The sequence below is a fragment of the Pipistrellus hanaki genome, assembly GCF_964339955.1.
Source record: "Pipistrellus hanaki genome assembly, chromosome: 4".
In the NCBI taxonomy this organism is placed as follows: Eukaryota; Metazoa; Chordata; class Mammalia; order Chiroptera; family Vespertilionidae; genus Pipistrellus; species Pipistrellus hanaki.
In genome coordinates this window covers 78,209-102,667 of record NC_140506.1, presented here as the reverse complement: position 1 = coordinate 102,667, position 24,459 = coordinate 78,209, and the positions used below count along the sequence as shown (strand labels likewise).

Genomic DNA, 24,459 nt, shown 5'->3' with positions numbered 1-24,459 from the left:
TCCACCTGTTTCCAATCTGCCAGCAGGACAGCCACGGGAGGGGAGGAGCAGCTGCCACTCCACCACGGGCCTGAGACCCCTGCCCTCGAAGGTTCAGCTGACACTTCCAGGGAAACACTGGCAGAGTGAGTCCTTTCTGATCTTTAATTCCATCCCCTTTCCCCCATTTGTCTGTTTCCTTTGATAATAGGATGGCTCATTTCATAGTCACTTATTCCCCTTTCTCTTCCCTGAACCTGATCTCAGTGACAGCTGCCACTTTCTCGCTTGGCCTGGCTACTGCCTCCTCTCAGCCTGGCTGCTGCCGTGGGGGAAGAGACCAGAAACCGGAACAAAGCAGAAGCAGAGGCACCTGTGACTTCTGGCACCTGGGGGGTGACTTCGTTCTGTGCAATCATAGCACAAGGCACGAATCTCTCCTGCACTTGTCCTGAGCTGCCCCACAGCCTGGCACAAACCTAAATATGTAACTGTGATCGGTAAGTGCAGCTGCAGAGTCAATGTTCAATAACAGGGTCTGAATGCACGAGCAGCCACAGAGCAACGCAAGGCAATGCCCTGTCTTTTGTGTTACAGATGGCTCCCTGTGTCTCTCTCTTGCTGCCCTTCTTTCTACACAAATCTTCCTGCCACCAGAGGTCCTCGCCTGGGCATATGCTTTCTGATATTTTCTGAAATAACCTCTACTAACCACATGCAGTCCTGCTCCATCTATTTCTGTATCTCTTAACTTCCAGATTGTCTAGACTTAAAATATTGCTAGGACATTGGACAGGGAAAAACTGAATTACAGTATTTTTTATTTCTTTGAAACACCTGCTTTATTCAAATAATACATGCATAGTCATTTTTTTAGCAAACGAGGTCACCCCCAGACCCTTCTCTTTAGGGAAGAGGCTTTTGCCTTCTGATTTTATGTGTGGGCATTGCAGGATTTGGAGGCAAAGGTTTGGTCAAGTTATAAGATAGCAAGGGGTGATAGTTGAACTGTATAGTTACAAAGAACTTTGGTCTTGATGCACGTGAATGGCATGTTAGTGTTACTCGTGTGATGTTGGCTGAGTCCTTATTGGTCTTTGAGCCTTGGTTTTTTTAAATCTGAAAACTCAGAAAGAAGAATTAAATTACCTTTCAGCTCCTTTGAAGGCATCTGAGTCTGCCTCTCACTCCACATTTGCAGTTGGGGGCCTGTCTCATCCAGAGGCAGCATCAGGCTTAGGCAGCTGTTTTCACTGTCCTGGGACCTAACTCCTTTTTATTTTTATTTATTTATTTATTTTTTTTTTTTAAATATATTTTATTGATTTTTTTTTCTTTTGCCCCCTAACTCCTTTTTAAAAATATCTTTTTATTGACTTTAGGGAGGATACTCACCCCGTCTGTCAATTTTCTCCTTTGTGAAATAAGGTTGATGACATGACCCTGAAATACTATCCTGGATTAGATGGAATAGCACATACAAAATGCCTCCCACAAAAAGAGATGGAGGAATGGTAGCTATCATTAATAGACTCATATTTGTGTTATAAAAAGAAAATTGGGGTGCAGGTATTTATTTTTAAAAACACCTTTTATATTGGTTATGTGTGGGTTGGAAACATCACGAGCAGGCATGAGTTAACATGGTTTTTCCTTTTAATTAAGAATAAATCAATGACATGGTGGGATGTGTGATTTCTTCCAAAGGGAAAATGCCACAATCAATAGCATTTTTAATTTGAGTGAAGCACAGAGTTGGAATCAAAGCCGGGGTGGAGTCAGAGAGGGCGCTTGACTGGAAATGGCCGGGGCAGCATCGAGGGTAGACACCTGCTGTCGGGCTCTGTGGGTGTGCCGGGGCCTGCCCGGGGCGTCAGTGAGGCCCCGTCCACCAAGTTCCAGGCGTTTACATTTCAGTGTAAATCCCAACAGAGAGGTGGCAACAGTGATGGAAACAAAGCATTTATTTCTATTTGTGACTTAACCAGCCACATGGCTCTGTGTTAGCCAGATTATTCCCACTTGACCCTACTTGATAGAATTTGACTGTTTAATAGAGCTGACACTGACACAGGCTGGTACAGATGTAGAAAAACTAGATAAATACAATAATAAGTGAGTATTAATAAATTAATAAACACGGGGTAGCAAAAAGCCAGTTTGCAATGAACAGTGATGTGGGACAAGGAGGAGAAAATGGAAAGCAAAGACAGACTGAAGAGTCTCTCAGCCACGCCTCTGAGATGTGACCTCAGGACCTGAGTCTGCTCCAGGACAATGCTGAGGCCCACGTTGCAGACTGACATTCACGGTGGCCCTCTGTGTTCCATTAAGTGCATTTTTCCTTCAAAAACTTTCCCCATCAACTAACCCCAGATTCCTCTGAAAGTGGAGCAGGCTCCCAAAGCTCTCTCCCCGTTTTCTCAACAGGAGCTGGAATGTTCTGACTTTTGGGTAATTCCTTGATTCTGAGGCTGTGATTGCTGTTCAGTCACAGAGATCCGTGGGAAGGGTGAATGTTACGCAGGCTTTTCCATTTCAGCCACGCGGCAAAGGGGAAAAGCTTTCCCAGAGTCCCCCTGTGCCTGGGGTGGGGACTACGCTGCCTCCCAACATTCTTCCCTTCTTCTGTGACAGAATTCCAGATGTTCCCTGGGCACCTGTTCACCCAGAGTAAGGACTACATCAAGTTCCTTCCTTCCCACCCGCCTCCAATAGCAATCCCCTCGGACCTCAGCGACACCACCGTATGGGACAGTCCTGCCTGTGGGCGGTGCAGGGAACATGGACGGCCACACATGTTAGCCAACCCAGAGGGAAGGTGGCTGCAATAGTGAAGCCATGCGAGCGGCGGGAGAGTGGCTGCATGTGATGAAGCCGGGCTGCCCTCCAGTGCCGGCTCTGGCTCCAGCGATGCGCGCTGTGCTGCTCCCTTTGTGGGGCCGGCCTTGGTGAGCAGCCCGCCGGGGTGGGCAGGGCTGCCCGCTCGGTGGCCCCGGCGCGGGTCCTGCGAGCCCGTTCGTCCTCTGGTGGCGCCTGGACGGCCCGCGCCTCCCAGGGAACAGCCTTCTGTCCGCGTCAGCCGGGCGCTCACGTCCCTTCTCCCTCCGTCATCCTCCCTCCCCGTCTTTGTGCTGCAGTGTGTGCGCCTCCTGCAGAGACGGCGCCTCCGGGTGCAGGAGCCTGACCCGGAGCGGCCGCGCCCGCCATGGAGCTGTACGGGAAGGTGAGCGAGGGCCCCGGGGTTCCGCGGGCAGCGCCTTCGGACCGGTGTGTGTGTGTGTGTGTGTGTGTGTGTGTGTGTATGTACGCCTGAGCGTCGCGTGCATGCATGTGACAGTGCGCGCGCGCGTGTGCCTATGTGTGCACGCGCATCCGTGTGAGGGTGTGTCCGTGTGAGCGGGTGTGTGTGCGCGCGATTGTGCGGGCACCCACTTTGCTCTTGTGAGTGCTGCCCGTCGTCCTCTCCGCGTTTTGGGGTGACAGTATGACACCAGCCCCCTTGTCTGTGGAATAAATTTTCTGGGTTGGGGCGGCAGGTGCAGGGCGGAGAGTGGGACCCGCGCGGGCGTCCAGCGGTCCTGGGTGTTGCTGTTGGTCTTCAGCACCGGGTAGCGCTCCTATCGGGAATACAGTGGAACCAGAAGCCTGCTGTGAGCCGAGCTGAGGTCACGGTCGCCTGCACGGGGGTTGGGTGGAGGTGGAGGACGGGCGGCCGGGCTGAGCCCGGTCCCTGTAGAAGTAACGGGCCTAGCGGCCGGGGGCGGCGGCGGTCTGGCCGCTGAATCACCCGGAGTCATAGTTCCAGGCTCGCAGGCTCCAGGACACATCCCGGGCTCGGACTACAACTCCCAGGAGCGCGCGCGCCGGGCGGGAGTGCGCATGCGCTCAGGAGGGGACAGCGCCGGTGCTGATCTCGGGCGGGTCGGCGGACCCGGAGCGGAGCGGGGAGCGCGTGCCCGGCCAGCGCCGTCGTCCCCGCGAGCGAGGACCGAGAACAATGAGGCACGAAGCTCCGGTGCAGGTGGGTCTGGGCGGAGCGGGCGGCCTCGGAGGGACTGACCGGGGGTGCTCGGCCAGGCGACTCGGTGCGCGGACACACGGTCCCCGCGCCGCGGGCTGTGCGGGCTGGGGCTCCGCAGGGACCCGAGCGCGCCCGGAAGCCGGGAGCCGGGAGCCAGGAGCCGGGAGCCGGGAGCCGGGAGCCGGGAGCCGCAGCTCGGGGCGCGGGGCTTGTCACCGTCTCCTCGGGCCTGTGGCCGCGGGGCGCGCACGGGCGTCGGACCAGCGGGCGCCCAGCGGTCCTGGGGTCGGGACGGCCGAGCGCCTCGGGGAGCGGGAAGGAGGAGGGGCGGCGTGTGCTGGTCCGCGGCCCGCCCTCCGTCAGGGCCCGCACAGCCTCCCAGCACGGGGGCGGGGGAGGGGGGTGCGGGTTGGGGAAGGGCGCGTAGGGCTTGGCGCACCCGAGAGGCTCTTGCCCTCTTACCCAGGCTGGCTCATCCCTGCCCTTCACCTCTGACCCCGGCAGGTTCACCTTTGACTGGGCAGGTTCAGCCCTGCCCTTCACCTCTGACCCCAGAGGTTCCCTCCTGCCCCCAAGCCCCTGCTTCCCCCCAGCGCTGGGCCCGGTCCCTCCCCCTGGGGTCGCTTCCCTGGCCGCAGGGCCTGAGCATCGCGATTACATTTATTTTCAAGTGAAGATGGTGAAAGGTGAACAGGGCATCGGCCTGTTTCCCCGCCGCGCACAGCAGAAAGGCCCGGGGGTGGGGTTGCAGGAGAGTGGGGCTCTCCATTTGCCACTGGTGTCTCTCCGAGGACCCACCTCTGCTGCCACATCCAATAGTATAAATACTTGACCGTAATTCCTGCTTAAACGTTTTCCACTGATACTCTTCATGAATCAAGGGCGTTGAGCATATGCCTCTGTTTGCCTTTCATCCATTTTGTAGGCCATGTGCATTAAGGTAGACAGTGATTGGGTTGTTAATGAAAAATCCAGTCTGTAGGATCTCTTTGTTGAAGGGCTATGTGATGGAAGCCCTCCAGTTGCCTTGTGAGTTACTGGAAACCTGATTTCTTCCAGAGGACCCGCGCCCCATTGTGTGTTTCCTGTCACTCTGCTTGTGACTTGGCTTTTCATTATGAACTGATGTGAAAACAATCTGGACAGACAATAAAGGGACAGGCGGTGGCAATTAGGATGTATTGGCTTATGATAATCTGCCCTTGCTGGCAATCCTGCCAGGAGCTAACTGGCTCAATTAGTTGTATTTGATTAGAAGTAAACATTGACAATGGAGTTTGCAGGTAGATGGGTAGTAGTTAAGTCAACCCCCTATATGCACTGAAGTCAAAATAAATTATGAAAACACACTGCATCTTGATTTTTATTTTGTACAAGAGTTGCTTAGAATCTTTAGAGGGTCACTAAAATGTTACAAAATTGAATGAAATTAATGCCTTAGGAAATGTTTTAAATTATTTCATATAACTATATAGTAGGCACTGAAATGAAGAATTAATATAAAAATAGGTGATGAAATAAATTTGTTCAGGAATGCAATTATTTTCAAATTTATGATATACTTTATTCATTGGACTAGATTTCTGAGATTTAAAAAATTAAATGCCCCAAAACTATCATGAATAATATGGACATTTTAAGAAATAAAAAAATCTAATTTTCTGTAATATATTTATTTAAAGCACATTCATTGATTCAATTGAACAAGTAAATTGTTGTTTTGGGTGGCCAAAACATTATAATCAGGTTTTCAAACATAATGATAAGAAAAATAAAACCTATAAACATGCATTATATTTCTTAAGTGCCAATAACATCTCAGCACCCATACTTCTGAAGCACAATCCTATTCTGGGAGACTTTACTATATGAAAATGCAATGAGATAAATAGTTGACATTTCTTTTTCTTTTCTTTTAAAACTGAATAAACTACATCCTTATTTTAAATATACGTCCCAATTTTTACTTAGGTTTCTGGAATATGAGTAACAAGCAAAATTTCATCCGATGATTACATTATCTTAAGATTCTTTTCAGCAGTTAAAAAGATTTAGTTTGTTTATTGATGTGGAACAAAATGAGCTCTTTAATTCTTGATTTCCTATTTTACTTGTTTATTTTCTTAAATAAAAGAAGCCTTGGAAAATTATAGAAGGTCTTTTAAAGGTGTTCTGTTCAAGGTAGTTGTTTTTGACATAGGCATATATTTTTTTAAACTATTGCTCTTTGAGTTGATACAAAGTGATGGATAATAATTGTTTTTATAGTGACTATTAAAATAATGTACAGTGATAATACTTGGCACCTGTATTTCCTTCATAACTAAATAACCAGGAGTTGCACTGGTTAAGTGTTCCAAGTGATGGGCTCGCATGCCAGTGCAGGAGATGGTCAGTGTGTGCCTGCTGCTTCAGTGCCTGCACCAGTCCGGAGGCCGAGTGACCTGGGCAGGAGCAGTGCTCACGAGGCAAAGACTGATGGACAAACTGTCATTTGACTCAGGAGCCGACCGAACAAATTCTAGTTCATTGAGAGCTCTGTCTGCACCAAGCACCACTGTGCCTTGCATTCAGATCTCGGGGTGTGTGTGTGTGTGTGTGTGTGTGTATAAAAATATAAAACAGTCTTAGAGGTCACCATTTCTCATTACAGCCACAATACTGCAGCTTATTAAGAATGAAGAACTTTCCCAACATGGTGGGTTCGAGACTCTGCCAGAGCTCTGTCTAGAGAGCCCAGGCTCTTCCTTGTGGTTTTGGGCTCCCCAAGAAGATGCGGAAGAGGATTGTGCAGAGTGAGGGCTCTATTGATGTAAATTAATCCCTTCGTTCGGTTTGGAAGGAAGAATTGTCTCTATGTTCTGTTTATAAAACAAACACGTATGAAGTAAACCAAACATTTCAGAAGGGCTAGTGTTATAAAACGGCTGGCTTTTGCTTCCTGATTTTAATTTCCTGCAGGTTTGCTTACTCTCTCACAGGACCAAGTGGGATGGATCCATCGTCTGTCATTAAAGGCTTAGTGTTCAGTTTTGTTATCCACAAGCTTTTTAGGTCATCTCATCAATGCAGAGCCTTCTGACTATTTGGCAAATTTCAAAGGAAAACATCTACCCAATGTATAAAGCAGGGTGTCAAGACAAAATAAAAATAAAAGAGGTTGTTTGGCTAAAAATGAGAAGGATTGAAGAAAGAATACAGATGCAGGCTGAAGATGAAGTTGAGGTGAAAAGCCATACTCGCTATTAAACATAGTCATGCTGTATAGAAACAGTCGTTGTTTCATTTGACCATGAAAAGGACATAGCACTCTTGCAGTTCATTACTGTTGAACTTCTGACCCTGTCTAGCTTCAATGATGATCCCTTTATCTTTATAAGAAATGGAAATTTAGTTCCCATCTCTTACAGAAATGGAGAAAAACCTGGTTGACATTGGAGAAATGGTCCTCCTCCATTTGAGCAAATTTCTTAAGTGCCCACCTTTCCGCTGTGAGTATGGAAAGGGGGGTTAGCCTCTATGGTGTGAAAATGACTTTCCAGTCCCGCGTTTCAGTCCAAGAAGGTGCGGGTTCATTACATGCGTAACCACAACTTCCCTGCCATTTTAAGTGTATTCTGGAACTAGAAATTCCTTTCCTCACCATCATATTCCAGGAAGGAACGATATTTTCATGCTCAGGGATGGGTTTTCCTGTGATTGTTCTGACACCAAGGACACTCAGCTTACTGTTTATCAACAGCTGTGTTATTTCAGTTGTGCCACCTGAAATAAATGCTGTGGGGGTTAAACATTTCCCCCTTTTCATTCGCTAACTGGGTTCCAAGGTTCTAGAGCAGGGGTGGGGAATGTCTGGCAGGCAGGCCATATGAGGCCCGTGAACTCATTTTGTCTGGCCCTGCCAAGACATTAGGGGTGAGTTAATTAAATGTTTGACCAGCTATAGCAGCTAATTTTAAGTTGACAATTCTCTATGGCCTGTGAATGATGTTATAAATATCTGATTGGCCCTTGGCAGAAGGAATGTTCCCCACTCTGTGCTAGAGGTACCATTGTAGTGGGTCACTGTTTACTGCCAAGGACGCTGTAACTGTGAAGATCACACCGTTAAGATTCATTTTGAATGACATAGACCTTCAGCATTTCTCATTTGTTCACTTATATTTTTTTGAGATATTCATATACATTGAAATGCAAAAATCTTTCGTGAGCACTTTGATGAACTTTGGTAAATGGATATACCTTTGTACTATACACCACTCTAAATATATAGGACATCTCCAACCAACCCCCACACTTTCTTCATTCATGTTCTTTTTCCAGCTAATCCACTAACACAATAGTCTTAACTTTTTTCACTTAAATCAGTTCTATTGTAGAACTTTAAGTAGTTCTATAAAATATGCAATATCAAAATACTGTACAACATACAGCAGGCACTCTCAAGTCCAGCTTATTTTGCTCAGAGTAGAGTCTCGAGGATCCAATATTGTTGCATTTATCAATAATTCACTACAGTCCATTGATGCGTATTATACAGTTGTATCAATCTGCCATACTCTTTCAATCCATTCCATCAATGGACTTGAGGTAATTTCCCATTTGAAGCTATTACGAAGAAGATTGTAAACATTATTGCATTGGTCTTTCTATAACACGAGATTTACATATAACTTGGGTAAATGCCTAGAAGTGGAATTGCTGGTGTCAAAGGTAAGTGCATGTTCAACAGTATAAAGAACAGTGAAACCTGGAGCCCTGTGTAGTATCTTAACCTTCCTGTTTGACCTTCCCGTTTGACCTTCCCACCAGCAATGTGAACATTCCAGTGGCCCCACAGCCTCGACAGTGTTGGCAGTGTCAGTGGCCTTTCTAATGTCAGCCCCCTCATGGTGCTCTGTGGTGTCCCCCTGTGACATGAATTTGCATTTTCTTGATGACGAGTGACGCTTTGCATATTTCCATCTGTTTCCTGGCCATCAGTATGTCTCCCTTTCTGACATATCTGTTCAGCCTTTTGTCTGTGTCAGGCTGTCTTTTTATTGTTTAGTGGCAGGAGAGCTTTATAATTTTGAAATTAGTTCTTTAAGTATATTTAAAATATTTTCTGCCAGTGTGTAGCTTGAATATTCATACTCTTAATATATTTGTATGAGTTTACCACCCAAAGTCAAATCCTAGATGGAATCTTTATAGCAAATCTCTGGAGACATTTTTTGAGAGCTTAAATATTTAAAAATAACATTTAATATTTTTTAAATATTGAACGATGACTATTTCTTGGGAAACACATATACTAATATTAAAATTTGGTTTCCCCTCAGTGGGAATTTTAGAGTATTTCACTAGGTGTTTTTGAGGGAGGTTTTCCTTATATGAATATGAATAGCTGGGTGTGTCCATTAGGTCTCCTTCTTACTTGTTATCTGGAAGGGACTCTTGCGAGAGACATTCTTCATCTCTCGGTTCCAGTTGGAGGCAGCACTGCAGCTCCAGTGCTTTCTCATGGTGCATGGGAAGCAGAGTACAGCTGTGTTATTTTCAAAATGACTGATGGAGAAGGTCAAGGCCACCTTCCACAGCTGGCTGAGCAGGACCCCGCTCTGCTCTGAGGACATGCTGTCTGCCCTAGCTGGTATGACTCAGCAGATAGAGCATCAGCCTGTGGACTAAAGGGTCCCGGGTTTGATTCTAGTCAAGGGCACATGCCCTGGTTACAGACTCAGTCCCCAATAGTAGGTGTGCAGGAGGCAGCCAATCAATGATTCTTTTCTTCATGGATGTTCCTCTCTTCTTCTTCCTTCCTCTCTGAAATTAATTTTTTTTTTTAAAGGAAGGACACAGTGCCTTCTTCTTACTGGGTGGACCTGCTCATGTCTGACAGGGAGTTACAAGGGGTCACATCACAGCCGAGCCCTCAGTGGGCCCAGCCTCTCCCCGGTGGGGGTGGGGTGGGGGAGAGTTTCCAGAACTCAGCTTGTCTGGGCAGCAGGCATCCAGTGTGCAGACCTTTTGCAAAGCTCAGCGCCCAGGGTGAAGGATTTGTGCCAAGATGGCCAATTCCTCAGAGAAGACCTCCACTGTAGAGGTCGCATGCATGGATGTACACATTCAACACCATAATAAAGTCATTGTTTTGTCTTCTATCTGATTTGCATTTTGATCAGGGTCTTCAATGAATACATTAAATTCTTATTGATCAAACTTATAAATGACACAAATATGGAATGGATAACTATTTTTTATGAAAGGACATAAAATGATCAGATCTGAATTAAATCACAGATAAAAGCAAACAAAAGAAAATGTAATAGGGTCAATATAAAGATTAACATTTCTATTAAAAATAAATTGCCCAAGGATGGGCCAGGATGGGGGAGACCTGTGTGTGTGACAATTTATGTGAAAAGTACTGAGCCTTTCAGGAATCTTTACAATCAGTCACGTGTGTTAGGACATAGCGGCACACTTTCCCCTGTGCCAACCACACGTGGGGCTTCGACCCCGGAGAGATGTCTGTGTGAGCCTCGCCGCTGGGACCACCCAGCAGGAGCAGGTGATGCTTTGGGGCCGTGTTGGCCTCGTCTCTGTCCTCAGCAAGGCGCCAGCCTCTGTCCACCCTCTGAGCCAGGATTTACCTTATTTCAAAGTTTAATAACACGCGTGCATTCCCATGCACAGCTTCTTGGCTCTCTGTAAGTCTTATTGGGGATATAAACGAGGAAATAATAACAAAAAATCTGCCGGGACTGGTTTGGCTCAATGGATAGAGCGTCGGCTTGGGGACTGAAGGGTCCCGGGTTCGATTCCGGTCAAGGGCATGTACCTTGGTTGCGGGCATATCCCCAGTAGGGGGTGTGCAAGAGGCAGCTGATCGATGACTCTCTCTCATCGATGTTTCTGGCTCTCTATCTCTCTCCCTTCCTCTCTGTACAAAATCAATAAAATATATTTAAAAAAAAAAAAATCTTCCAGAATAGTGGTTAGCAAACTCCTCTCATTAACCCTTCAGAGGCTCGGGGTCCCCATCCCCGCAGCTCTGCCTCTCTCACCCCAGCCCTCTGTGCCCACCCTCCCTCTGTGCCACCCTCCTCCCTGCTCCCAGCACAGAGCATTAGCAGCGCAGGATGAACAGCGCAGTTCCTGTCCCTGGAGAGCTGCCCTGGGGTGTCTGTTCTCACTGTGCCTGACTGCACGTGGCCAACCCAGAACCAAGATCTGGGCTGGTTTCCATAGAGATGGTGACAGGCTCCCCAAAAGGCACTGGCAGGCTGGCTGAGCAGCTGCATGAGGTGAGAGTTCCCTGCTGGGAGGACATTGGCAGGAATGTGCCTGGCATCAGCCCCCAGGAGGTCTGGGCACCAGGGGCCTCAGAGCCACACCCCCTGGCTCGCCAGACGTCAGGGTTAAGTCCTGGGTTTGCCCTGAGTCAGAAAGGGAAGTGGGGGCACCTGCCCTTTAGTGGCCAAGCCTTCCCTCTGGCCAACGCTGTGCACGTCGTAGTGACTGGAGACCTCTGCGTGGTTACTTAGGAAGCGAGTGTGAGTGCAACCAGCATGCTATATGTCGACTGGCTTTCCTTTGTCCTTGTTCTCACACACACAATTGAGATCTCCTACTGGCAGTGTTTGTCGAAAGGGAATATGTTATCTCACCATCTCCCTTTCTCTGTGGCCCTCAGATGTCTGTAAGCACACACACATGCACAGGCACAGGCACACACACACACACACACGCACATGCACAGGCACACGCACATCGTACACCTGACCACAACAACCTTGGTGTGGGAGAGGCTGAGCACTCGGTTCTGTTTCTAGTGTCTGCCCCCTGTCCGCTGGCCCCTCTCTTTGTCCCCCCTCCCCCGGAAGCTGTAATGTTGATCCGATTCTGTGGGAAATGGAAAGGACGGTGTGGCCTTGCTCTGCCCTGAGGACTCTGTCCTGAGGACTGTGCTGGTGCCTGCCTGTCCAGTGCAGTGACCATGGGCGCCTGTGATGTGTGGCGGAGGCCTTGGATGCTTATTTCATTCCATTTCACTGACATTATAAATGGCGCCGGTGACCAGTAGTGATCACTGGAGAATTCGTGGCATCAGAAAAGGGGCAGGAAGACTAAGTGACTCCGTGTTCCACATGCCTCTTCAGTGTGAGCCTGATGGCACCGGAAGGAAGGCTGCTTGGTTTCCAGGGATGTTAGGACGATCATTAAAAAGAAAGAGAAGTCACAGCCTCTGAGAGGCACGTGTGATTAACACAGAGCATTCTCTGCTCCATGTTGCTGAGCCTCCAGCCCTCCTTTTAATGCTGGGACAACGAGGCCCCGCCCCCTGCGCAGTCGTGAGGGTAAAGGAATGATGGCTCCCGGCACGTTGTGTGAACCGTATGTGCTTGCCATGTCATTGTTCTCAATTTGGGAGAGCTGCCGTGTATTCTGCCGCTGTTGTAACACAACAGGAATAGAGGACACAGACGCCGGGGTGTGCTTGCCCAGGAGGCTGGAGCCTCTAGTCATTGGTCCTCGGGAAGCAGCACCGTGGTGCTGCCTTCTCCGGGGAGGATTGGGGGCGGTGGGAGCGGAGCCCACATGCCCAGCCGCCCTTACATCTTTGCTTCTCATGTTGCCCATGGGTGTCCCCTTGGTGCTCGGGTTGGCTGAGTGCCGAGCGGGACCAGCGCCAGCGCAGAGGGGCGGCTGTGGGCCTGCCCCACCTTGCAGGGCACCGAGGGCCATGGACACGCCTCAGGGACAGAGCCACTGCCCGCCCCCAGGGCCTGACATCTGCTCACCACCCATGTGAGCGGGAGCTGCTGCCGTCCATGGTGGGCTGACCTCTCCTTGTTCCCCCACAGATGGCCACCACCCAGGACGCCCGGTCTGGCCAGAAAGACTCCTCGGACCAAAACTTTGATTACATGTTCAAGCTGCTCATCATCGGCAACAGCAGCGTGGGCAAGACCTCCTTCCTGTTCCGCTATGCCGACGACTCCTTCACGTCTGCCTTCGTCAGCACCGTGGGCATCGACTTCAAAGTGAAGACCGTGTTCAAGAATGAGAAGAGAATCAAGCTTCAGATCTGGGTAAGTGGCTGTGCTGAGCGTGCTCGGTCCTGGGTGTGGCACATGTGGGCTCTGGTCCTGGGCCGGCAGCTCGTGAGGAAGAGGGAGTTTTAAAATTGAGGCTCTGGTGTTACTTAAGGGTGGTCAGGCCGACAGGTCAGCAGACAGCTGCCACCCACACATTGTGTTGGACTCACGGATCCCAAGCCAATCCCTGGGAGGTCAGGAGCAGAGGGAGACGGCCTGTGGCAGGAGCTCCTGTGGCGGTGTCAGGAGTCTGCCTGTTCTTAAGAAGAGACTGCATGGCAGAGAAAATAGGGGAGTTCTTTGGGAATTCCGGCGTGAAGGAGATGAGGCAGTGTGTGCTCTCAGCTCCTGTGCTGCAGGAACCCTGCATGTGGATACCGAGGTGACTAGTTACTTCTTGTGTTGTCCAGACAGATCCCTGTTTCTAATAACATTTCCTGGGCTCCTCTCACTGTAATTAGCAGGGCTTCTCCTATTTTTATCCGCATAAGCGAGCGAGGAGGTAAAGTCTGACAGGCGGGAAAGTGTTTACATAGTTCCGGTGCATCAATGACTTGTGAGCTCAGCTTCCACCTCTCCATGTACTGAAGGTCCACTATCCCCTCCTCATCATGACCCTGGGTTCAACTCCAGATCACACATTATCAGCTCACGCCCCAAGGCTACTCTCTGACTCAGCTTCTCACAACTCATCCTGTTACACCTACCACTTCCCAGGAGAGCACTGATTTGTGGGAAATAAGAGTCTTGCTTTGTCAGGGAAAACACTTTGATGTAGATGACAATTGATGGTTGTTGTCTTAATTAACCTTATAATCTGCATCCAGCCTTCACAATTTGATAACATTATAGCCAATGCAACTTGCATTCCAATTTTTATGAAATAATGAAATAGAAGAACAATTTCTGAAGACAACGTGGAGAGAGAAAAGAATTAGACTTTACTTGGGCCCTAAAAACAGCCATAGGCATCACCAGCAGCACTGAGTGGGGGTGTCCTGCACCCTGAGGCCATGGGAAGGCCTCCGTGTAGGAATCACATGGGTTTCATAGCATGGAGGTCTTCAAGGACAGGACTTCCATCACCTGCTAGTGGACCCTCCCCTTACCCATACCTGGGAACCTAAGATTTCAACAGACAGGCGGCAGGTCCCGCTTGTATGTAACTGGTAATTATTGAATAGCTGGTCAGACGGACCGCTGGTCAACCTGCCACATTTCCGTTTGCAAATTTAGGCAAATTGCTCCCAGGAGAAAACATACACACAAGTGCCTGATTGGGCTCCTGGTGGACGCAGGGCTGAACATCCTGATTCCCCAGCTTCCAGGCATTCAGGGCCTCCTGAGGGCCCTCCTTAGCCACCCACGTGTGACCTGGCTCCTGAAAGCCTTCCTGCTCCCGTTCATCACCTTCTCGGTTCACGTCACTGCTGCCGCTCTTGTGTATTCTGGGGCATTGCAGACACCAGAGCGAGTTTCCTGGGGGACGAGAGCAATGAAGTCAACACTGGTGTCAACCGTGTCCTTGGTTATCAAGAGCACAGCACCACGAGGGTGGATGACGCTGGAACCTCCACGCACTGCTTTCCTGGCTCCTCTGTAAGTGTCCCCCTGAGCAGAGCTCAGCTTCCTCCACAGGAGGGTGTGTAACACAGGAGCAGCGCCCGCTCTCCTCCTCCTGGTCGCCATGCCTTGAATTTTACGGGCTGCGTATTGTACCCTCGTGGGCACAGTGTGGCTGGTGACTAGACTTAACTCTGTTAAAGCAACCACCAGAGTGAGTGTGGGAAGAGCAGTTAAAACTCAGTTAAAAAGGCAGCTGCGTCGGGAAGTCGAAGGGCCAGGAGCCCTGGGGGTGGAGTGCCCAGCCTGGATGGAGCCCTGGGCACAGCCTGTGAGTGCTGTCGTCCTCCGTGAGCTAGCGCCTGAGGCTGAACGCCCGGCCCCATGGAGGTCTGGTATCTGTGACTTCGTCACGTGCAGGCTCAGCAGATCAGCCGTGTAGAACCAGTGCTAGGGTGGCAGCCAGAGCTTCCCATCAAGCAAATGTCACGTTGGGCTGGACCAGTTGCCCGGTTCAACAGCAACCTGTTATTCAGCATTACATGCTGTTCCCATTTCATAGAGGGAAGCTGAGGGACATGAATCCCAGCTGTATCCCTCCGGTCGCAGGCAGAGCCAGAATGGGACACTAGCAGCCTGTGCTCAGTCACCACCGCCCATGGACCCCCCAGCGCTGGTCAGGGAGGCCCAGAAGCCTTAGGGTTAATAAGGTAAACAGTGATTCTCTTCCCCATCGTCGGTTTGGAAATATTGAAACAATGCCCCTAAGAATATGAGTTAGCCCTTCCCATGAGTTTCAAGGAAACTGTTATTCATGAGGTTTCTCGAGGAAAACCTGTCAGCAGTGTCATCTTCACTAGTAACCCATCCTCACCAAGAACTCAGAGTGAGTGGGCCAACCTCACTTGAGAAATACCTGAGCCCACACTGGCTGCAGGGCCCACACCGGCTGTAAGACCCACACCAGCTGTAGGACCCACACCTGCCCATAGGGCACACATGGCTGCAGGAATCTCGGACCCCAGCCTGTGGCAGGCAGAGGCCCAAGGGTATGGGCAGAGTTGGTGGCTGGCCAGGACTATAGAGATGTTACCAGCATTGCTGACACTACAAATTAGATTTTCCAGTTTTCAGTTCTCATGCTGCCTGTGATTCAGCATCACGTGTGCCTCTTGGGGCTGCAAGAATCACCCCGTCGGGATGAGGGAAGGAGGGAAGTGGCTGGGACGTGGCAGGTTGTGGGAGGAAATGCCAAAGGGAAGAGGTAGAGGGACCCGAGGAGCTCCATCAATGAAGGAAGAAGGGGTGAGTGGGGTCTGGACGGTGAGGCTCAGTTGGATGGGCATCCTCTCATGCACTGAGAGGTCACGGTTTGATTCCAGGTCAGGGCACATGCCCGGGTTGCAGGCTCGATCCCCAACAGGGGATGTGCAAGAGGCAGCCGATCAGTGATTCTCTCTCATCATTGATGTTTCAGTCTGTCATCCCTCTCTAAAGTATATTTTAAAAAAAGGTTAAAGAAGTCCTCAGGACAAGGCCAGGGAAAGGGAGGAAGCAGGACCTGCCAGCCTCTGTCAGGTCACCAGGGACTGGTTCCCCTCTGCAGCCCATCTGGAACCCCATAAGGGCCGGTGAGTTTGGGCCTCTCCTCTGGACTAGGAGGTGATCAGCAGGTCGCAGGTGATTGGTGACTGTCGCTGGAACTGAGCACATTGCACAGGTGTCTTCCATCCTACAGGTGGCAGGCCTGGTAGTTCTGCTGAAGGACTTAGCCCTCAGCACTCATTCACTGGGGTTTCTATCTAGACACGGAAGGTCTAGGAAACCAGGCCGATGACCGTGTGAGGCAAGGAGAACTATGGTGCTGGCCTGGCTGTCTTTGCATGTACACCGTGCGTGTGTGTATGTGCACACAGTGCCCGGCAGACACAAACTGCAGTGAGTAACCATCGGCAGGTGTCCTGACTGGTCTCTTTTTTAGGGCTAATTAACAGAAGTTTTAGCAGTTACTCCTCTGACAACTGTGAGTTCTATGGCTGTTTGTGTCTCTCTTTTCTTTGTTTTGTTTCTCATTCTCATCCTCCCTCCTCATCCCAACCCTCTACCCCACAACACACAAACGCAGTTTAATTCTTAGGGCTGCTCTTCTTCTCAAATGGGCAAGAGAAGAGGACTCTTATCAATACTTCTCTGGGAACAAATTTGTAAGTAACAGGGTGGACTCTTTGCCCACCCAGGACACAGCCTAGTGATGCTAACATGTTGAGGTGAGATCCCAAAATGGGCATTTGTATTTTTTTCCTAATGTTTTGAATTAGATTTTCTCTACTCTGCTCACCTATGAAATCCCTGGAGAAACAGGTCAGATAAACCCATTTGCCCCTGATTGGATTAGTGTGAGGAACTGGCCATCTTGTTCTTTAGCCATAAGTGAGTCACTCTCTCCTCTTCGTACCATGAGGTTGTGTTCTGATGGATGCAGGCGCTCTTGGACTGGGGGGATCAGTCTAGACTCACCCTAACCAAACAGTGACCTTTTCAAGGACAGAGCACCATGGACAAGCAAACCTGCCGGTTTCCACTAAATAGTCACGTGTTAGAGCATGAAGACAGTTCCTGATGGGTGACACTTAAAAACACAAAGCGTGTGCAGCACAGTAACGAGGGAGTCGGGTTGCTTACAATGTCAGTACATCCCCACATAGAGGTGTGTCCCTTTTTACTGCAGAGTTTTCTATCCTCCAAGCTTAGCTAGTAGAATGTTATGTGCACTTAAATGTGTAGCTAATGTATTTGTCAAAAAATAAATAAATTGATGTGCCATTTATCAGGAATGGGTGTGTATTTAGACAATATATACTAGTTAGAAAGTCACATTCAGGGAAAAGGAAGCTGCTGAGGTGATGTTTGGGAACGGAGCGGAAGCTCAGGAGCGCTGTCTCTGGCCAGCACAGCAGTGGGGACTTCACTTGGGCCCAGCATGAAGTTAGTGGCGCCACGGGACACACGGCCGTGAAGGGGCAGCCGGGGCAGCGAGGCGCCCGTTTTCATTGTGGAGGTGACAGCGACGTTCCATTTGATGGAAGTCAAACCAGGCGCTCTCCTGCTTCACCAGTGTCATGAGACTTCCCTGGGCCTTCACGTATGTCACATGCGTATAGATTTACACACTGCATCTGACACACATGTAGTCACTATTCAAACCTGTACCAAAGGATAGCGAGGGTGCTTTATTGAGCATGAGGCTGTCATTGTCCTCATGGGGCTTGAAGGCTCTGTGACCACAGCCCTCAGAACGAATGCATTTCCCTCGTGACCCAGTCCCACACCCGCAGACACCCTGGAGTCTGCACTCGGCACCGTGGGTGCGCCTGGTTATTTCCTCTGACCCCTGTGAACCTTCAGCTGCTGGTCACGGCCCACTTCATGTGCTTTCTGGCCCCTACGGTCACTGCCACGTAGGCTGTGTGCTTGTCCTGCAGACTACCTGCCGACACGGACAGCACAGGCGGCCCCACCCTCTGCACTGAGGAAGGCTGCCCTCTCTCCTGTGCGGCTCACCCTCTCCCCCTGCCAGCTCAGCCCACAGCATGGCTTCCTAGGAGCCTCTCGATGCCCAGCACCACACCCGTGGCAGCTGGAGCTCTGCATTCCAGCCCGATGTCTGCAGTAGCACTCGCCAGGGGCTCTCTGTCCCTCTCCTGCTCAAACACCGTCTCCACTTCCTCCTCCCTCTGTTCCTCCTTTTCTTTCTAAAGGGAACATTATAAGCTTTATTGATTTATTTATCTTTATTAATTTTAGAGAGGATGGGAGAGAGACACACACATTGATGTGAGAGAGAAACAACCGTTGGCTGCCTACTGCACGCCCCCTACTGGGGATAGAGCCAGAAACCCCAGGCATGTGCCCTGACCGGGAATCGATTGACCTGGTGGCTTTTTGGTGCACTGGACGATGCCCAACCATCTAAGCCACACCAGCCAGGGCAAAAAGAAACAGTACAAAAGATAAAAGTCCTTTGAAGAAAATGAAAAATGAAATATAGGAGAATAAGCAGAAAATAAAACCCACTCTAAATCAACCCTCCAGAAATAACTGCGAATGTTTTCTCAGAAGATTAACTGCCTGAGGTAAGGGAAAACGTTTTTATTTCATTCCCAAAATAAATGGTCGCCAGGAAAGCATAAAATATTTAAGCATCCTGCTTCCCTCCCTATTTTTAAAGACTAGTCCACGCTGCTCTGTGCCTGCCTCTTTATGGAAATGAAGAAAGTAAACGCAGCTTTGGGGAAGGAACCCCGTATCAGAGAAGTGCCGAGTGCAGGCAGCGTTCTGCAGGTGCTGGTGGAGACCTCGCCTCATGGCCAGGTGCAGGGTTTCCTGTGGCAGCGGCTCAGCCTCTGGGGGCCCCGAGGGAGAGCGTGTCCCTCTGCCACAGGCTGCAGTGTTGCTCTAACATCTGCACATATGTGCTAAGATGGGAAGATCTGCTTCTTTATTTTTTATTAATTTTTAGAGAGAGAGGAAGGAAGAGGGAGAGAGAATCATCAATGTTAGAGCACAACACCAATCGGCTACTTCCTGCATCACCACCCTCCCACCCCCTCCCCGGAGATCAAGCCCACACCCGGGCATGTGCCCTGACCAGAATTGAACTGGCAGTCTTTGGCTGTATGGGACCATGCGTGTCTAATTGACCCATACTGGCCAGGGTCTTAAAACAATAAGATATATCAATCACCTCACCTTTTCTGACCAGAATTTCTTTTACATAAATGGAATATATTAAAACATTTTAGAATACCTACATGGATTCACACATGGAAACTATGTTAACCTACTTCACAAATTACAAGCAGTGAGTGGGTATGTGGGAAGATGTGACGTTTATATTGCTCTTGCCCTCATCATAAAGATTGCAGAGCGGGTCCAGGGTCCTAGGGCTGCCTAATGAAGTCTCAGCTGGGTGCCTTAAAGCTGCAGACATTGGTTGACTCATGGTTCTGAAGCTACAAACCTTTGTTAAGGTATCGGCAGGGTTGGTTCTGTCAGGTGCAGGCAGAACTGGCTCCAGGCTGGGTCACTGTGTCCTTGGCTTGTGGCTGCACCATCGGACTCTGCCTCAGCCGTCACGTGGCCCCCGTGGGGCTGTGTCTGTTTTCTCTCCTTAAAGGGCTATGTCAGAGGATCAGGGCCACCTCCTCCATGTGAACTCAGTTTGCTCCACCGGCAAAGACCCTGTTCCCAAGTGAGGTCACAGTCACAGTTTCCTCACAGAACCCCTGGCAGTGGCTGTAATGGGTGGTTTGGTCTCGTTAGCCATTTTATTTTAATATTTTAATTTTTTTCACAGAGGAAGGGAGAAGGATAGAGAGTTAGAAATATCGGTGAGAAAGAAACATCAATCAGCTGCCTCCTGCACACTCCCTACTGGGTATGTGCTCACAACCAAAGTGCATGCCCTTGACCAGAATCGAACCTGGGACCCTTGAGTCCACAGGCCAATGCTCTATCCACTGAGCCAAATCAGTTAGGGCTCAGTTGCCATTTTAAATTGCTCTCCTTGCTGGTTCTTTAGAAGTTACCTCATCTTTCGTAGATATGTAGGGTATGTGACATTCTGATTAATGAAATGCTTTGGTGTGTAGAAGTTTAAAATATACAAAAATATATCTAGAATAGATAAAATAAATTAACATGGACCTGGCACAGTACCTAACTGGTAATAGGCATTCACTAAATGTTTATTGAATGAATGAATGAAGAATGAATGAATCAGTCATTATATAGTCAAGATACTGAGCGTGATTTCATCTTTCGTTGATAATTCAGAAGAGTTGTTTTGGGTAGAACTTAGCCACGTCCAGGCGAAGGGTTCCTTGCTGCTTGAATGCTGATGCTCATGGGCTGTGCATTTGGAGCCACTGGCTGGAGACACAGTGTGTCTGTGCTGCCATCTCCTCAGCCTCCGTCCATGGCCTTCCCCATTGGGTTGCTATATGCTGCTTCCTTTAAAGCATTTACATTATTTTTGTTGACAGTCTCAACAGCAGTCTGTTTTGGTTTGGTTTCTCCAAATATAAAATTACCCACTTTTTCGTGTACAGGATTCAATCTACTTTCCTCTGTCTGGACATTCAATAAATGTGTTTTGCTTGTGGTGATATTTGAGTTATGTTTCTTTACTAATGGCTACTTCCATTTTCCGTGTAATCCAATACAGAGGAAAGGAACCACTAAGACAGAAAACAATTACAGGAGAGCCCAGACCTCACAATGAAAGCCGTCTCCTCGGTGTTAAAACTGCCTCTTGTCTCCACAGGGCCTCCTCAGGGATGGAAAATGCAGCACAGATTTTAAAGTAAAAAGCATGTTATAGCAGAGAAATACATTCAAGACAAAGACAAAAATGTCAAAATTCAGACGGAAATGTTTCCAGCTTCTATATTTCAAGCTGCAAATGTTTCTCATTTCACAGTCCTTTTCTTGACAGATAGTCAAGTGTTTGCTAATCAAACCTGTCATTAAAACCTGAACATTTGTTCTAAAAACCTGATTGAGAATCAAAACATTTAAACCAACTGGAGAGATTTACTTTCGTAAAGAGGGAGACCAAAACAGCTCCTGGGAGAAAGCTGTGTTTCGGTCCTCCTTTGTCCCTTGTTTTCTCCGCAGGAGAGTGCCAGGTGGTTTCCATCGCAGGAGCCTGTGTTCACGGAAAACAGGCCGCTGCCGCTATTAGGATGAGCTGGGCAGGGGAGCAGCAGCGCCAGGGCTTGGAGCCATTTCCCAGCAAAGGAAGGGGAGGGGCCGTTCACTCGCCTCCACGGCCACGTGTGGTTACGGAGGGGCAGGTGCCAGTGCGAATTGTTCTTTTTCTAATATCACCTCCGTCCTCATCAATAAATGGCCGAAGCAGTGAAGCGCTGTCTGACCTCGTTTTCTCCCTGATGGCACAGGAGAGGAAAGCTCATGAGCTTATCATCCTGAAATTGTTTCCATACCAAAACCAGCCCAGGCCAGCGTGTCTGTTCCCAGCTTTGTCCTCTCTCCTGTCCTCTGCCCTTGGAGGGAACTCAGCATTTCACACTCACTCCCTTGCTCGGTGTGTTTCCATGCTCCCGAGAGCTTTCCTGTGTCAGTGACTGCAGTTAGTTAGATGGTGTTTCTGGGTTCAAGATGAATGAGGGTCCTGCCCCTGCTAGGCCTTCAGATCTTCTAGAAGCTTCGATGTTCGTTCCGGAATGCTGTGTTTGTTCTCTCTCATGTTTAATTGCGACACGTTTTGGCTCTCTTCCTGTGGTTTCCTGTCACGTTTCCGTCATGGTTTTGCCCTGCAAAGCCTCCGCGTGCTCCTTGCAGAATTGGTGTGTGGATGACACCAGGGCTGGTTCTTTACTGTGTCTTTGAGGGGAGCCATGGGGAAAAGGTCAGGGGAAGTGGGGATCATCATCCCTGCACGACTCTAGGCCCTGACAAGGACATGCCTGATGGGAGAGGGCACCGGGCCCCAGCTCTCCTGGCTGTTTCTCCGATGGGATGGGGCACAGGTGCTGTGCAGAGTGGGAGGGGTGGGGGTCCTTGCCTGTAAGAGAGCTGCTCAGTTGCTGCCAGAGAATCTTTTACCCAGAGAAGAAGAAAGTCATTTAAAGTTAATTAACAGTTGAAAAAAGGAAAATTTAGATAATTTTCTGGAAAATCAGAACTCAAGTCACTGTGGGAGTTTTAAGACAGAATGAGTTGTTATGAGACGTTCTGTTCCCTAATGAGCTAAAATATATCACCCAGTCTCCAACTACACCTTATTTCCCAAACATAGTCTTTGGGAATTTGTTCAAGATTGGTTTCCTTCTGGCAAAAAAATGTGTGTATTTGTCCCAATTACATGCAGTAATGATATCCATGCTTTTTATAATATATAAAACTAGAGGCCTGGTGCACGAAGATTTGTACAAGAATGGGCCTTCCTTACCCTGGCTGCAGGCACTGCCTTTGCTCCGGCTGGAGCTGCCTTTCCGCCTTCCCACACTGCCCAGTGTCCTCCAAGTGGCTGGGGTAGTGTGGAATGCCATCCCGCCCAGCCCTCTGCCACTTGGCGCCTGCATCTGCAAATTAACCTGCCATCTTTGTTGGGTTAATTAGCATACTCGCTCCTGATTGGCTGGTGGGCATCGCAAATGTATGGTAAATTTACATCTTACTCTTTTATTAGTGTAGTTACCAAGAGAAGTACAAAAGATGTTTAAATAATGGCTAGGTAGCTTCTGTATAGACGTGAAACTATGCATTTTGTCTTTTTAAAATATATATATATATATATATATATATATTATTGATTTTTTTTATAGAGAGGAAGGGAGAGGGATAGAGAGTTTGAAACATCAATTAGAGAGAAACATCAATCAGCTGTCTCCTGCACACTCCCCTACTTGGGATGTGCTCGAAACCAAGGTACATACATGCCCTTTAACCTGGGACTCTTCAGTCTGCAGGCTGACGCTCTTACCCACTGAGCCAAACCAGTTAGGGCTGTCTTCCTATTATTATACTTGGGATTCAGCTCTTTTATGAAATAATTAGCTATTAATGTGCCAGTTTACAAAACATTTTAAAATTGGAATATTTAACCTAATCCGTATGATTTCTAACACCACTTGGTATATTGAAGATATCACTCTTGGTCTCGGGTACAGTGTGAATGTGTTTCCCAGCTTGGGATGTGAGTGTCTCACTCCATTGTGCGCACAGGATCTTTCTGCACCTGAGGAATTGCCCGAGTGCCCTGTGCTGGAAACTGCTTGTCTTCCTCCCCGGTGGGTTCTGAAGGCTCTCCACACAGGGTTGCTTTGTTTCTGCTCTTTTGGGTTCCGTGCTGTGTTCACTTGCCCTTTGGAGCCTTATTTCCCTGATATTATCGAATGAGCACCTCTAACCAGGGCGGCCTGATCCCTGTCCACCACGGCCTCGCGGGTGCTGCCAAAATCACGGCATCAGCTCCCGTTTCACACCTGACGCTCTCCCAAACCATGTGCGATTTCTTCAGTCTGGTCCCACCACCTTCTCTGAACTCAGACTGAACCACTCCAATCAGGGACGTTGGGAGCAGCCCTGAGTCCCCGCTGCTCACCCAGGGCGGGGTAGCGTCGCAGCGGGAGGGGGAGAGATGAGCCATCCCCATGGGGAGACCAGGAGATGCTGGCTTCACTCTATGATGAGAAACCTGTTTGTGGGCATTTGAAACATTAGCTTTCCCTTCAGGCCTGATGAGTGTTGGGATAACTGGGGAGCACACTGAGTAAGGAGAAGGGGAGGAGGCCGCAGGCAGGGGAAGATCCTACTTCCGCACAAACTGGGTTCAAAGTGCCAGTCTGTGGAGGGATTCCAGGCCCGTCTGGGGTGCTGGGGACCACGGCAACCAGGCCCTGTGTGGGCAGTAGTGCCTTGAGCTACAGGACACAGTCTCTGTGACCCACACAGGCTGTTCCGGTGACGCTTAGACTTGGCTCTCCCAGGCCTTCTCTTGTGGCTGGGCCTGCATCTGTGGGGCTGTCTGATACCACTGGGTGTGTGCCAGGCCCACATGTTCCATGCCCTTAATCCTCCGGAGCAGCTGGGCTTGCAACATGGGTCTCCGGGACCAAGGGACAGGCAGGAGCTCCAGGTCTGTCTGAGGCCGACATCTGCACAGAGAAGGATCTAACCTCACTTTACAGCAGAATAAACCGAGTGCCAGTGCTTGCTGTACACGCAGAGACCTTCCCATAAGCGTAGCCCCCACAGTGACACACTGGCAGTCACACAGGA

The 24,459-nt window shown here is 49.2% G+C and overlaps 1 protein-coding gene across 2 annotated transcripts in view; it reads left to right on the top strand.

The window, feature by feature from the left end:
* The first annotated feature begins 2,953 nt into the window (after nucleotides 1-2,953).
* RAB3C (RAB3C, member RAS oncogene family) overlaps nucleotides 2,954-24,459 on the top strand; it is a 35,308-nt gene continuing 13,802 nt past the window's right edge. The window contains exons 1-2 of one of the 2 annotated variants that reach the window (XM_084880655.1): nucleotides 2,954-3,205; nucleotides 12,856-13,083. In XM_084880655.1, the coding sequence (XP_084736781.1) occupies nucleotides 3,188-3,205; nucleotides 12,856-13,083 (246 nt within the window). In that variant the 5' untranslated portion in view covers nucleotides 2,954-3,187. Of the gene's footprint in view, nucleotides 3,206-3,557; nucleotides 4,004-12,855; nucleotides 13,084-24,459 lie in introns of those variants that run through there. The other variant, XM_084880654.1, reaches the window with a different exon arrangement.